Source organism: Giraffa tippelskirchi, chromosome 2 (genome assembly GCF_054371585.1).
Source record: "Giraffa tippelskirchi isolate mGirTip1 chromosome 2, T2T-mGirTip1v1.2.pri, whole genome shotgun sequence".
Taxonomy (NCBI): Eukaryota; Metazoa; Chordata; class Mammalia; order Artiodactyla; family Giraffidae; genus Giraffa; species Giraffa tippelskirchi.
Window position 1 is genome coordinate 35,590,889 of NC_137276.1, and position 14,400 is coordinate 35,605,288.

Here is a 14,400-nt window from a genome sequence, read left to right on the forward strand (position 1 = left end):
GGGTCCAAAGAGGCAGACACAACTGAGCAATTGAACTGAGCTGAACTATAACAGGCAGCAGAAAATGGTTTAGAAAATGACTCAAATATACGCTAATAAGAAACACATATTTGATTTTACTACAAAAGGATACCTCTCCGCTCTTGCCTGGAAAATCCCATGGATGGAGGAGCCCGGTAGGCTGCAGTCCATGGGGTTGCTGAGAGTCGGACACGACTGAGCGACTTCACTTTCACTTTTATGCGTTGGAGAAGGAGATGGCAACCCACTCCAGTGTTCTTGCCTGGAGAATCCCAGGGATGGGGGAACCTGGTAGGCTGCCGTCTATGGGGTCGCACAGAGTCAGACACGACTGAAGCGACTTAGCAGCAGCAGCAGCTAAGGGTTTAGACTATATATTCCCAGATTTTTTTTTCCTTTTAGTCACATGGCATGTGGGATCTTAGTTCCCCAATCAGAGATCAAACCTATGGCCCATGCAGTGGGAGCACAGAGTCTCGACCACTGGACCGCTGGAAGTCCCCTAGTATCACATCTTTAAAGGCTCTTCATATGACAAGGTATCCGATCTCTCACTACCCTTATAATCCTCTCTTATGTGTTCTCATATTATGCAATACTTAAAGCACAGTCTTAACAGCCTCAAATCACAGTAGTCTAACCCAAATATCACACATTCATTAATGCAGTCTAAGAATTCCCAGCACACTGCTGGTTCATTTGGAAGTTAACTAAAACAACCAGATCTTTTTCATAATAAAAGTCAGATTTACCACATTCTGTATTTTTTAAAATTTAATTTAAAAAAGTTAAATACAGCATTCAACATTTTTCTTGCTAAATACAACTTTGTTGGCTTTGGCTTATCACTCAAGTCTACGGAGAGCACTTTGATTCTGTCTTCTATCATTTTAGGTAAGTCTTCTAGTTTGTGTAATCTACATATATAATTCATATTTCCTCTATGTATTTATCCAAGTCATCATTTAAAAAATATGTTGATCCCAAACTGTCAAAGACAGACATCAAGAGGGTGTTGCCAGAATCTTGACTTAAAGCAGCATTTCCCAAAGTATGTTCATGTAATACAACTCCAAATTAGCGAGGGATGTATTCTGTGAGGAGTTTAGGTAATGTTGGGTTACCAAACCATTTCTCAGTCCTTACAATTCTAATGTACGTGGTGAGTCTCTAAGAGGGGATTAGAGTATAAAGTGTTTCCCAAACTTAGCTGACTTAGAATCTTTTTTAAGGAAATCTTTTCTCATCTTGAGAAATCAGTGTTCCTAGAATGACACTTCAGGACATACTGCTTGAGGGTGATAATGATACATTAGCCAACATTCTCTGGGGAAGAGATTGTTTTATTAGCTTCAAACCTATCTAACTGCATTATCATCTAACCTACCTCAACCTCTCCCTATTATCTGAAGGATTATCAAGATATTGTCAGATGTAGCAATAATATCTTGCCAGTCTAATTTATCACAAAGTGAAATAGGACCAAGTAAAGAGGATTTAGTATTAGGATTATTAGTGAGCCATGAATGCTCAGTCTACTGTGAGAATTATGCTCAATAAGAAGCTATGAAAGTGAGAGATATATTTTTAAAGTTTCCCACTAACTTGGCAACATTTTAAAAGTTTTAGTGATTAAACACTAATCTTTAGTTTTCTTGGAAATTCTGTTATATGGGACACCTCTTTTTTCAGTGACATTTAGTGAAATTTTGCTATGTATTAAGAATAAGTTATTTTAAAATGTATTACTGAATACTATATATTATACAAAGAATCTTATAATAAGAATATTTAAATTTTTTAAGGTTCTAATTTTACATATTTTGAAATTCATTCGAAATCCATTTGAAAGATTATATTTAACAAAAGAGATGGTTTTTGTAAAAGAAAACAGGTACACACAAGTGTATCAAAATCCATCATCATTTAGTGACTTCATTTCAGAACTAGGGGTAGAAGGATGGTAGGCTTTACTTACTAAAAAAGTATACACAGACAAATCATGTTCAAACAGCACATTTAAAATTGAGTGAGGAAGGATACTCACATAAGACAGTACCAGTACTGCTAATCCTCCACACTGTCTACTGGGTCAGTAGGTCTTAAATTGTTGTTGAGATAACTGGCTTCCATTAGCAAGCATGTGATTGGCAGGATGATAAAGTCTTTTCACTCACAGGTCAGCTATTTCCTTATTTTTAGAAGAGGGCAATTCTGATGATCCATCTTTTAGCTACAGTCTCTCATTGAGTCCCAATTCTCTTGCCTTCAGCTTTGATATGGTTCTAACTTTCCTCTTGTATCAGCTCATACTTGTCATCAACTCCTCTATTCAGAACAGCAAGTATCAGGAGTTTGACCTCAGGTCAAAGTCTGGGTGGGCAGGTAAAATTTGACCACTGGACCTACTTCCTAATCTTTCATACCCAGCAATTCATGAAGCAGTATCAAATTCAAACTGAAAAACAGAAGCATGACCTCTTATAAGTACTATGAAAAGGGCTCTTTTGCCTTTCTAAGTACACTTGAAAAGAACTGTCAGCTGCCCTATTAAGACAGAAATGGATCACAGACCAGGAAAAAAGAAGGAAAAGTGCAGAAATTCAACTGAAATGTAAATAGAAGTGTTAGCACCCTCTTTATGTTTGGTGATATACTACTTTACATAAAAGTGTTAAAATAATATGCTGCTATGAAATATCTTTATGAAAGCAGGAACATAACACTACTGAAACTTCAAGGCATCCTTATTTAAATAATCACTGACACTGATAAAAAAATTATATCATCTTATATGAGATTAAAGTTTTCAAAACAAATTTTATTTTTGGCCAATTTCCATACTTAGAATTTTACCACTATTTGTAAATTAATCTGAAAAACAAATATAGGTGAAAAATAACTATCATTATCAAGTTATTATTAAATCCATGCCTCTGAAATCATAAAATTCATGTTATATCACCATGGTCCGGTACTTAAAAGAATTAGTTGCACCTTGGTTTAGAATAGATAAGTACAAGAAGAAAGTATGATTAAATGTTAACATTAATAATCAGGGAAAATAATTTTAAGCCTCTTTTAAGACTAGAAAAATTAATACATAAAAAGTTAGCTCATCAAAATTTCCTATCCACTACTCACTTTCACTGCATACTATCATACTTTAAAATTGTGTTTTATATTAACTGGTTATTTCTATATTAATCTTTTAATAGTTCTATGTACTTGTCATAATTCTAAATGTTTTAGAATTCTAATGTCAGAATTCTAAATGTTTTAGAACAGACTTTTTTATTCACTTAAATCTCTTCAAGAAATTACCTTGATGAGGAAATGTCAATCTGGACTTAATGCCTCTAAGTGCACATACCTGATAAGTAAATCAACCAAAAAGACTTGAAATGTTTATTGATATTTATAAGTATGCATTCATAACAATTCCCTAGTGGGCTACATGCTTGTAAAGAGAATTTTTTTGCTGTCAAATGATGATTGTTTGAAGGAAGAAAGTACCTAGGATCAGTTTTAATCTGCTGTGAACCAACCACCTATCTGGACAAATCAAGGAACAGAATTTTTGCCAAAAACATTATAAATTATGTGATCCTACAGCAACATGGATGGACCTAGGGATGGATGGACTGACCATACTAAGTACATCAGACAGAAAAAGACAAATACCATGTGATATCACTCACGTAGAATCTAATTTTAAAAAATGATACAAATGAACTTACTTACAAAACAAAAACAGACTTACAGAGATTGAAAACAAAATTATGGTTACCAAAGGGGAAGCGTGGAGAAGATGGATAAATCAGGAGTTTGGGATTAACATATTCACACTACTATATAGTAGTATAGTAGTATGCTGTGTGCTGTGCTTAGTCGCTCAGTTGTGTTTGACTCTTTGCAACCCCATCGCCAGGCTCCTCTTCGGAGATTCTCCAGGTAAGAATACCGGAGTGAGGTTGCCATACCCTCCTCCAGGGGATCTTCCCAATGCAGGGATCAAACCCAGGTCTCCGGCTTTGCAGGCGGTTTCTTTACCGTCTGAGCCACCTGGGAAGCCCCATAGTAGTATAGCACAGGGAACTCTACTCAATATTCTGTGATAACCTATATGAGAAAAGAATCTGAAAAAGAATGAATATATGCATGTGTATAACTGAAACAATTTGCTGTACACCTGAAACTCACACAACATTGTAAGTCAACTATATTCCAATAATTTTTTTTTTAAATTATGTGATCCTATCTACAATCCTACATGAGATTATAAACTAGAACAGCATAAAATTCATATAAAACTGAAAAAATAGTAAACTATAAATATCAAAGGACTCAGTTTTCTATATAATCTTACTAGGGGCAACAGGACAGCAACAAAGATAACTACTTGTGAAGAAAATAGATCTACCATCAATAGTAAGAATATCTTCTGGTAAACTAAAATGGAAGTTCAGAATCCACTTTCTTCATTTTCTACTATCTTCCCCAACTTAGTAAAGCTAACCATCTATAGATCTAGGTAGCTAACCATCTATAGATCTGAGTCACTCATAACAGTGTTCCTTGTTTGGAATAATACACAAGTGCTGATTGTAAACAGAAATATATGTGATTATATTTCATATGTTCAGTGCTTTACAGATTATAATTGGGCAACAGGAATGGCTTTTCTACTTTCCTTCTAAACCTGACTTGAAATACGAGCTGTTTCCACACGACTCACTGTTGTGTAAGTATTCCTAGCCAGTTTGTGGATACTGTGATTCTCTAAAGGATTGTTAAGCTCCGTAAGGATGGAATTATCTCTTATATTACTTGTGTGTATTTTAACCACATCTCCCCTCTCCAAATAATTAGTACCTAGTAGTTCATAAACACTTATTGAACATTGGCTTGGAATGAGCAAAAGCATCTCTATGTTCAAACATTTATTGAAATCAGAGCTTTTTAACATCACTGTGGAAGAGTTTATTCACACCAATGGTGGAGCCCCACTGGGGGCTCCATCTCGTTATCTCCACCCCTCAAAGGGGATGGGAGCATTAATAGACTGATATTTAATTCTATCTTCATCTGGTTCTTCTTGCCAAAGGCAGCAGTCACTCCTGTTGTCAATCCTAACACCCCTGAGCCCTCTTGGATTTACCCCTCCTTCACACTGTTGCATCTCAGCTTGATTAAACACCTTAATCCTGGGATTAAGAAAGAAAAAGGAGGGGGAAAGAGGAAGAGGAGCATAAGAAGAAAAATTACGAGGGAGATGGGACAAGGTAATATGGAGAAAATAAAGAAAATGACAATATAGTAGAGAAGTTAAAGAGTAGTAAACTGAATAGAAGAGATTTAAAAATCATCACATCTGTCATTATATTTAGAGTAAATGACCGGAAAAGAATTATGTAAACGTCACCACCACCACCATAATTAATTACCTTTAAAAATTAGTTTTACCCTTCTATCTGGAGGCATACAGAAAAACTATAAAAATAGCATTTGTTACACTGACAACATTGTAATCAAGGGATTCCTTTTTAGGTTGTAATAATTTATACTTAACTTGGGTCCTAACCCTCATGTTATACTACCAAATTTTCATATATGACCATGAAATCATTAAGAACTTAAAGTATCAATAAACCAAAGTATAAAGTTAGTATTTAGTCATGTGCTTTGCTAATAACAACTAAATTAAATATTCACCAACAAGAATGCCCTATGAGGTTGAAACACTGAATGGATACAGGTTCAGAGAGAAGGACCAAACACCTAGTTATCCAAGAAGCACTTCTCTAAAGAAAAGTTGTTTCGAGGCAAAAACAAGCATTCCTGTAGCATTAAAAAAAAGAAAAGAAAAAGGCAAGAGGTAGAAAGCAATAAATGAAAAGTACATTATTACATCTTACTTGTCTGAGGTCAATAAATGCAAGTTGCAAGGTATCCCCTTGGAATCCTGGCACTGGCTCAGAGCTGGCAAACACTATTAAAAAAATATATATACATATAAACAAAATTGCAAAATATACAAGGGTTTAAGCACTAAATTAATTTCTACTCATTACAAATATATTATAATATTTACAAGTAATCATTTCAAATAAAGACTATTTATAACCTTCAATTTCACCACTGAGAATGTTCTCCATACCCATTACCACAAACATTTCAATCATTTTAAACTTCTAATCTGCCATTTAATTACTCTAAATCATTAATTACAATAAATTTTAAATGGTTATCCCACAAAAGTTCAAGGGTAGTAATATACTTCAATCAAGAAGCATTTTTTGACTCTTTTTAGCCTTAGGTGAATAATAGAAGCATTTTGAAACTATACTGATGGCATGGTTATCAAAATATTTCAAAACATCTGCTTTGTTATGGAATACGCTCTACAAAATCCTACTTCTAGCCAACAGCAATAATAGGCAGCCATGTAAGAAAGCAACATACAGGTAAAATGTTCGAACTAGCAAAATGAGGATGATGCAGCAATGTCTTTCAAATAATTTTTTTCCGTAAAGGAATCCCACTTCTTTAAAAATTAGATTTCATAAAACAGATTTCTTAATATCTTTAGACAAAAAATATTTTGAAAGAGCCAAGCCACACAGTTAGAGATCATAATTCCCAGACCAGTGATTAAACCCAGGCCACTGCAGTGAAAGTGCTAAGTCCTACCCATTGGACCACCAGGGAATCTCTTTCAAAAATTTTTTGTACTTACAAAAATTTAATACTAGTAACACAGCTTTGTTTAGTTAATTGAAGACAATCTCAATACTAGTTATTCTGAAAACAAAAGCCTTGTGGCTCATTAAAAAGACCCTATCATTTTACACACATGCTTCTCTGATAAGAATATAAATGTCTGCCATCACTTGTCCTCCCCACTAATACCTGAGTTTTCTTAGAAAGTATTGCAAATTTTCCATTTGTGAATTTATCTGAGCCAGTATTTTACAAACCACAAAAATTTTTATATAGATCTTGGAATAACAAAAATAATTCTTTAGTATTTTCTATGTGAAATATAGTTTAGAAAGGTCAAAATCAACAATTAAAAACCATAAATATATGAAAGTCTAGAACAGCTTAATTTATTTGGCATTTTTGGAGAATGAAGAATTCAAATTAAGTTTTTATTGTGCATATTGTAAAGTTAATGATCATTTTTACTTTAAGCATCAAAACTTTTTTTCACCATAAGCATTTTTCCTAAAATTTTAAACTGCATCATAATTCTTTCCATGTCTTTTTAAAAAATAACACTAAATACTATTTAAACTTTTCTTAATTCTCCTCATTGATAACCATTAAGAACAAATTCTATTCTACACAATAAATTCCCAGGGCTGCTATGGTATTAACAGCTGTTTTCTATTACATTTAATAGCTCAGAATGCTGTGTTAAGTTCTTGTGTCTATATTTTATAATTTTTCTGCCTTCTCTCTTACAGTTTTAACATAAATTCTTACTCCCTGCTCTCTCACTCATCTCTTATTATGTCATCTATAATCTTCTTGAGCAGTTAAGTCAGCTAATTGTACTAGAATAGTATCTAAAGTACGAGAAAATACAGCCTGAACAGGATCCTCTCCCACAAGTAATGTGAATGAGTTTATATATGCCTTCGAGTTTATATATGCCTTCGAGTATATGCACCTTTTAGTTACTCAGAGTTACACCATTTTCCTCCCCACTTCCTGGTTCTCTGCTAGGTACTAAGTAGCTATGCCCATTAGATAGGTGACTATATTCACCTTTCTCAGGCACTCTATTTCTGGAAAACTCCAGTATTCTTGCCTGGAGAATCCCAGTGACAGCGGAGCCTGGTGGGCTGCCGTCTATGGGGTCGCACAGAGTCAGACACGACTGAAGCGACTTAGCAGCAGCAGCAGCAAGATTCATTCAGCAAATCTAACTATACTTTTCACTGTTTAGTATAATTTACTCACATCACTGTCTTTTCATACAATGAAAAGGGACTTCCCTGGTGGTCTAGTTGGCTAAGACTCTGAGCTCCCAATGCAGGGGGCCTGGGTTCCATCCCTGGTCAGGGAACTAAATCCTACACGCCACAATTAAGAGTTTGCATGCTGCAATGAAAGATCGCATGCTGGAACAAAGCTCAAATTTCCCATGTGCCATAACTAAGACCTGGCACAGCCAAAAAAGAAAAAGAAGTAGAATAGTTTCATACTGGTGCAACTCCATCACCCCCTACCATGGCCCAGATAACTGGGTTATCTCTCTTTAGTAACATGAGATCTTAACTGAAAAATAACAAGCAAAATTCTAATACCTTAAAAGTAAAGATTTTTTTTTAAATCTAAAAAGTTCTTAAGACCATCCAGCATATTGTTGGCTTTTTTGGCAAGTCTCAGGCTACTCTTTCCAAGTAACAATTAACTATTAATCCCTAGTGGTCTCTAACCAAGACTATAAATGTTAGCTCAGCTTCTACCATCACCATATATACATACATACACACACATAGACTTCCTATAACACAAAGAGACTTACTTTATCAGGCACAAAAATCAGCTCAATTCCAATTATACTTCGATTATTATCTACTTAATCTTCCAGAATTTTTCTACACGGAAAATAATCTGTCAATTTTCTTCTCTCTCAATTCCTATTTGAGATACTGTAGTTTAATAAGCCCCAATGCTTGGCAATAAACCAAAGAGCTTAGTGTTAAAATTACAATAGTATCATAAATTTATATAGTACTTTATAGCTTACAAAGCACTTTCTCATATACTACCGTCTTTGATCATTATAATAACTTATCTTAGTAAACAGGGCATGCAGATGATGGATCACAAAGTCTTGCAGCTAGAAAAGACACTCTCTTTAAAACATCTCTAAGAGTCCTCTGAAGGCTCAGTTTAAAGGTACCATGTTCTTAATTATAAAGGGCAGGAACATTTAAATTGAAGTGATTTGTCCAGGATTACACAGCTAATTCAGATTTCCTGATATTCAATTCATTGATCCAGAATCTGATTAAGTATTCAGCCTCATCTTATATACCATCTCTCCTAATTATGTAACCAATATGGAAGTGAAATTGACTAGTTTATAGCTCTCAGGTCTTTTCCACAAAAGATTCTTAGGGATAAGAGGCTTCATATCTTTTTCTTTACTTCTTTAAAACTCTGATGCAGTCAATCCTGTTGCTTTTAACCTTCTACAGTATCTTGAGTCTGAATCTGTATCTACCTTAATTCAAGCTATCATCATTTCTTGCTTGGATTACGAAAATACACTCCTATTTGGTCTCTCTGCTTCTTGTGCGCTATCTCTCCATCCACTTTCACCAGTATGACTTATATCAGATGTAAATATGATTTGTGACACTTCATAGTTTAAAACCTTTCACTGGTTCCCCATCGCCTTCCCAATAAAGTAGGACAAGTAAGGTCCTTTATAACCTATCTCTCTAAACTGATCTCTTAGCACTTCTGTAGGGGCACCTTAAACTTCTTCCAGTCCAAACCACTTGCACTTCCTTGTATGTGCCAAACCTCTTCCCACAGAACCTCTGCTCCTTCTGCCTAGAGCATTCTTACTCTTCTTCTTCAGTGGGTAACTCTTACTTCTCCTACCGACCATACATCCTCTATGGAAGACGTCCATTACCCTGAAGGTTGGCTTAGGTCCCTCCTCTATGATCTCACTGTAACTCTTAACACAGCCTAACTACAGTACCTATTTTGCTATCTTATAATTGTTTACCTGTCTACGTTTTCCCACCAGGCCATAGGACTACTGGACAGTGTAAATCTAGAACATTCTGTGCATATTTAGTGTATTTATTTCAAAATAATTAAGGGTGGGTGAGAATACTCCAAATGTTTCCTTCAGCCAAAACTAAATCGTGAGTTCGTCCACCAAACAAGAAGCTCACAGAAATAAAGATTTGGGTTTTTTTTTTTTAACCTTCACATACTCTGTGCCTAGTGTACAAGAGATATTCAGTAAATGTGTTGAATGAATGAATAATACAAATAATTCATTTATTCAAATGTTGTCCCAATAATTCTAGAGACAGATTTCAAGCTATGAACTTCTTAAAGAACTGATGACTAATTTTGTTTGGGGATCTCTTTAGTTCGTCTTCAGATCCTTCCTTGGCTCATCCAGATTCTCCTTTTGTATATGCTTTGTCATTTTCTTTGTTCTTCTCTTTTGGGCCAGCTTTTTATTATTTTTATTCAATAATATCTACTTCCTAATATGATTTCTTTGTCTCTGTCATCTAATCAGATCATTAAAAGTATTTTTTAAAAACACATGTTGATTTTGGTCTTTCAATAAGATATTTAAAAATAGGTTCCCAGCTTTCTAAAGTTTTTTGTTGCTTTTTTTTAAAGAAAGTCAAAATCTTTGGGTTTTTTTTTCTCTTAGTGCCTCCAATTTGATTATTTCTTCTTAAAAACAAAATAACTTCATGATATATTCATTTCCTCTTATTTTTTGCTATAATATGCAACTTAATAATGATTCCTAGTTTAAACATTCTCTAAGATTAGAGAGGGAGGTGTCATCTTATTGGGAAGGTAAAACTTTGCTGTATTAGTCTAACTGGGAAGAAGATAAGACTGCATTAATTTAGATGAAACTGAAAGCAAAAAATAACATCTGCTAGAGAAGTTGTGGTAATAATGACCAAAAAAAAAAAAACCTTCCAAATTGGAAATCTATGAAGTTTTAAGAGAATAAACAGTGTCTATAGGGGGAAAAAAAGAGCTTCCCTGGTAGCTAACATGGTAAAGAATCTGCCTGCAATGCTGGAGACCTGGGTTCAACCCCTGGGTCGGGAAGATCCCCTGGAGAAGGAAATGGCAACCCATTCCAGTATTCTTGCCTGGAGAATCCCATGGACAGAGGGGCCTGGCAGGCTACAGTCCATAAGGTCACAAATAGTCTGACATGACTGAAGAAACTTAGCACACACACACATAGGGGAAAAAAGCACTAATTATTTGTAAGTATAACAAGACTTTAAGCAGGAAAATATGCCCTTCCTGCCCTTAGGATCTATGCACAGATGTACGGGGTTTATATGGAGGGAGGAAAGATGGCTAAGAAGTCAGGCTGTAAGTATGTATCTTTGGCATGAAAATATAAATCCTTAAGCAATCTTGTCCTAGGCAGACAGTTATCTTTATCATAAGATGTAGATTATTTGGAAATAATATACACAGAGTAGGAAAAGTTGTCAGGGGTTGGGTGGAAGTGGAAGAAAGAATTTCCAAGGAATCAGAAGGGTAAACAGATCAAAAGACTGAAAAAGAAGACGAGGAGACTAAGCTAAATACAGTCTCAAGACTTTGCTTGTGGATAACAAGGCAAGGGCATATAAAATGGAATAATTTTGTAACTAAGTAAATGACTGAATATAAATACAAACAGAGATTTCTCATAATTCCATTTCTTATGCTGAAGATTTAAAGTAGCTAGTTAGAACCCAAAGTTTGGCTAGGCAAAGTCTTCTATGTGGAACAGATGTGTTGTTAGAAGGGATAACGAAGAGCACCATCTAGTGGTTTTTCTAATGGTGAAGAACTCATGCCTGGGAGTCTGAGGTCTTGTGAGATTTCTGGACTGTTACATTCCGTTACATGTGGCTGGTAGCGGTGGAGGGCAAGCCTCTGGAACCAACTGCCCCTGTACATTCGTCACCTCACTCTTATATAAGGTAGTGTCTATTCCTCTCCCTTTCTTAGAAAAGGAGCAAATTTGATAAATTTGATACCCTAAAATGCCATTAAAACCAGGAACAAATAAGTAAGCAAATAATATAATGGCATCCAGTACACTTAAAAAAAAAAAAAAAGATACTGAAATATCCTCTCATACCATCAACATAATTTTCCCAGAATCCTTTTATTTTGGGGTGTAGACCTTTTTTAAGGCTAGAAGAGAGGCCCTGAGATCATAGCCATATACATACAAAAAAGTCTTTATAGGTTTTTTGGTTTTTTCTTTTTGAGGTGGGCTAAGTCTTTATCCAAATGAAAAACAAGACAAGGCCTTCAAATGTACAGATTCACCTATTTCTCAATAACTCATCACTGAAAAAGATACCAGTGCGCTTTAACTTGGAGCTTTTCTAGTGCTTATGAATTTAGGATGTTAAACTCTTAGGAGCTGATGATCTCAACTAGATTTTTGTGTAGAATATATTATATGAGAAAGTACATTCTCTAGTCTTATTCTGTGTACTTCAAATCCTTTGGAAATGTTTGATTTTTTTAGAGTTGTGAAGGATTTCTGAGATACCATTACAGGAACTTAAGAGGATATTTTTATTTTTTCCTATATACAGTTGCATTTGTAAGATATCTTATATTGGAACCCAACATATAAGAGATGTTTAATAAAACAAAAGCACATACACAGACTTAGAACATCAGCTTCATGCCAAGCTCGGCAAATGCTTCTCCAACTAAGAAGTGATTTCTCTTGAACTTATATAAAATCTGTAACAGGATCAAAGTTTCAGTGTAGTTCAGAGGGGGCTACATTTGCAGTTCCAAATGGATGCCTTCCTGACTTCTCCAACCACATCGTTATACTAATAATATTGGTTATGGTCAAGTTAACCAAAAATATGCACTTCATTCATGCATAAACCCTACCTAATACTCTCAATCCATCCACCTTTTAACTAAATTAGGTCTGCTTCTTATACTCTCTCACAGTGCCATCTACTTTTCTAAAATTTAACAACTTGTAATCATATTTATTTGTGCAATCATAAAATGAATGTCTTCCCACTGGGCCTAAAACCCAAGAGGGTTAGGACCTTTTCTGTTTTGTTTACCACTGTATCCCCTAAATGCCAAGTACTTTGTAGATGTGTAGGAATTAATTAATATACGACTTAGATGTTCATACTCTTGTCTTAAATTTTACTACCTCTGAACCCTAGGATGTATCTTGGAAATTATGAATTCCAAATCCAGTATTTCACAGGAAAAACGGAGGCTTCTCAACTGTTAAATACCAAAGCTACTTGCCCAAATCCAGGAAGAGCCAGGACTAGAATGATGGTCTTTTAACTTCCTGACATGTGCTCAAACCATCTTAAGACTAACTTGAAAGAACTAAGGGAAAAAAAAGTTCTAAATAAGTTCATGTGATTTCATCCCTAACTCAGACATTTTATCAAGTCTGACCTGTGTGTGTGTGTGTGTGTACACATGCACACTTAGTTATGTCTGACTCTTTGTGACCTCATGGACTGTAGCCTGCCAGGCTCCCCTGTCCATGGAATTTTCAAGAACAACAATAGAAAAAGACCTGAAGATAAATGACTGAAAGGGGAATGAAAATAATTCTACAAGAAAATACTAAAGAAATTATGACTGCTCAGTTCAGAACAGATGAAGTTAAACGGTCATTTAAACATAGTCATCAAATATGTGAAGAATTTTGTAAATGATCAGTTATGTATATACCAAGAAGTTGAATGGTCTTGAAGAGAAGTATAGCAGCATCAACTGGCCTTAACTTTTTTCCCCAAAGAAGCCGCATTTTACTTATTCATTTTATTTATTTTTGGCTGTGCCAAAAGCCATACAGGATATTGGATCCACATGACCAAGGATCAAACCCGTGCCATCTGCAGTGGAAGTGTGGAGTCTTAACCACTGGATCTCCAGGGAAGTCCTTGTCCTTAATTTTTTGATAACAGAGTTAGGAGAACTCTAGAAAAGTAAATGTAGACTATAGAGACTTCTTGATTTGTTAATTTGTTCATTTATGCAACAGATACTCTGTAAGCACAGCATTCTGCAGGGTGCAGCAATTGTAAATTCTATATTGAATTTAACTTCTATCCTAGATGATTGTGTCTCTTCTCTTTCCCCTCTCTTCTTACCCTTTCTCATCTTTTCTTCTTTTTTTCCCCTCTTCATACCACCCACTGCAAACATGGGATACATTCTCAGGTCTCTTCTACTAAGAGAGTCTCTGATTCTAACCACCTAATTCATATCAAATTTACTTATTTACTATCTTTATGTATTCCCTCCTTCAAAATGTTTGGAATCCATTTCCATCTCTTCATTCCCACGGCCCAAAGTCAAGTTCTTTCTATCCTTCATAGGAAAATGTTTAATAGAATAGTCTTTTAAAAGGTCTTCCTACTTGCAGAGCCTCTCTCATTTCAGTTTAATTTCCACATGATACAGAGTTAACGTTCTATAATATAAATTTTACCATGTCCTGGTCTTTATTAAAAAGTTTCAATGTATCTCTATTGCTTATTAACTAAAATCCAAGCGTTCAGAAGTCTAAGTTTTTTCAGCCATATCTTTCAATACTTTCAATCATGCATCTTATAG

The 14,400-nt window shown here is 35.0% G+C and overlaps 1 protein-coding gene across 22 annotated transcripts in view; it reads right to left on the reverse strand.

Annotated features, from left to right (window-relative positions):
* Window positions 1–14,400, reverse strand: part of EXOC6 (exocyst complex component 6) — a 313,607-nt gene that overhangs the window by 30,210 nt on the left and 268,997 nt on the right. For 16 of the 22 annotated variants that reach the window (XM_081554128.1, XM_081554103.1, XM_081554153.1 and 13 more), the window contains one exon: window positions 5,940–6,013. In XM_081554128.1, the coding sequence (XP_081410254.1) occupies window positions 5,940–6,013 (74 nt within the window). Of the gene's footprint in view, window positions 1–4,949; window positions 5,229–5,939; window positions 6,014–14,400 lie in introns of those variants that run through there. The other 6 variants (XM_081554222.1, XM_081554234.1, XM_081554255.1 and 3 more) reach the window with 1 other exon arrangement.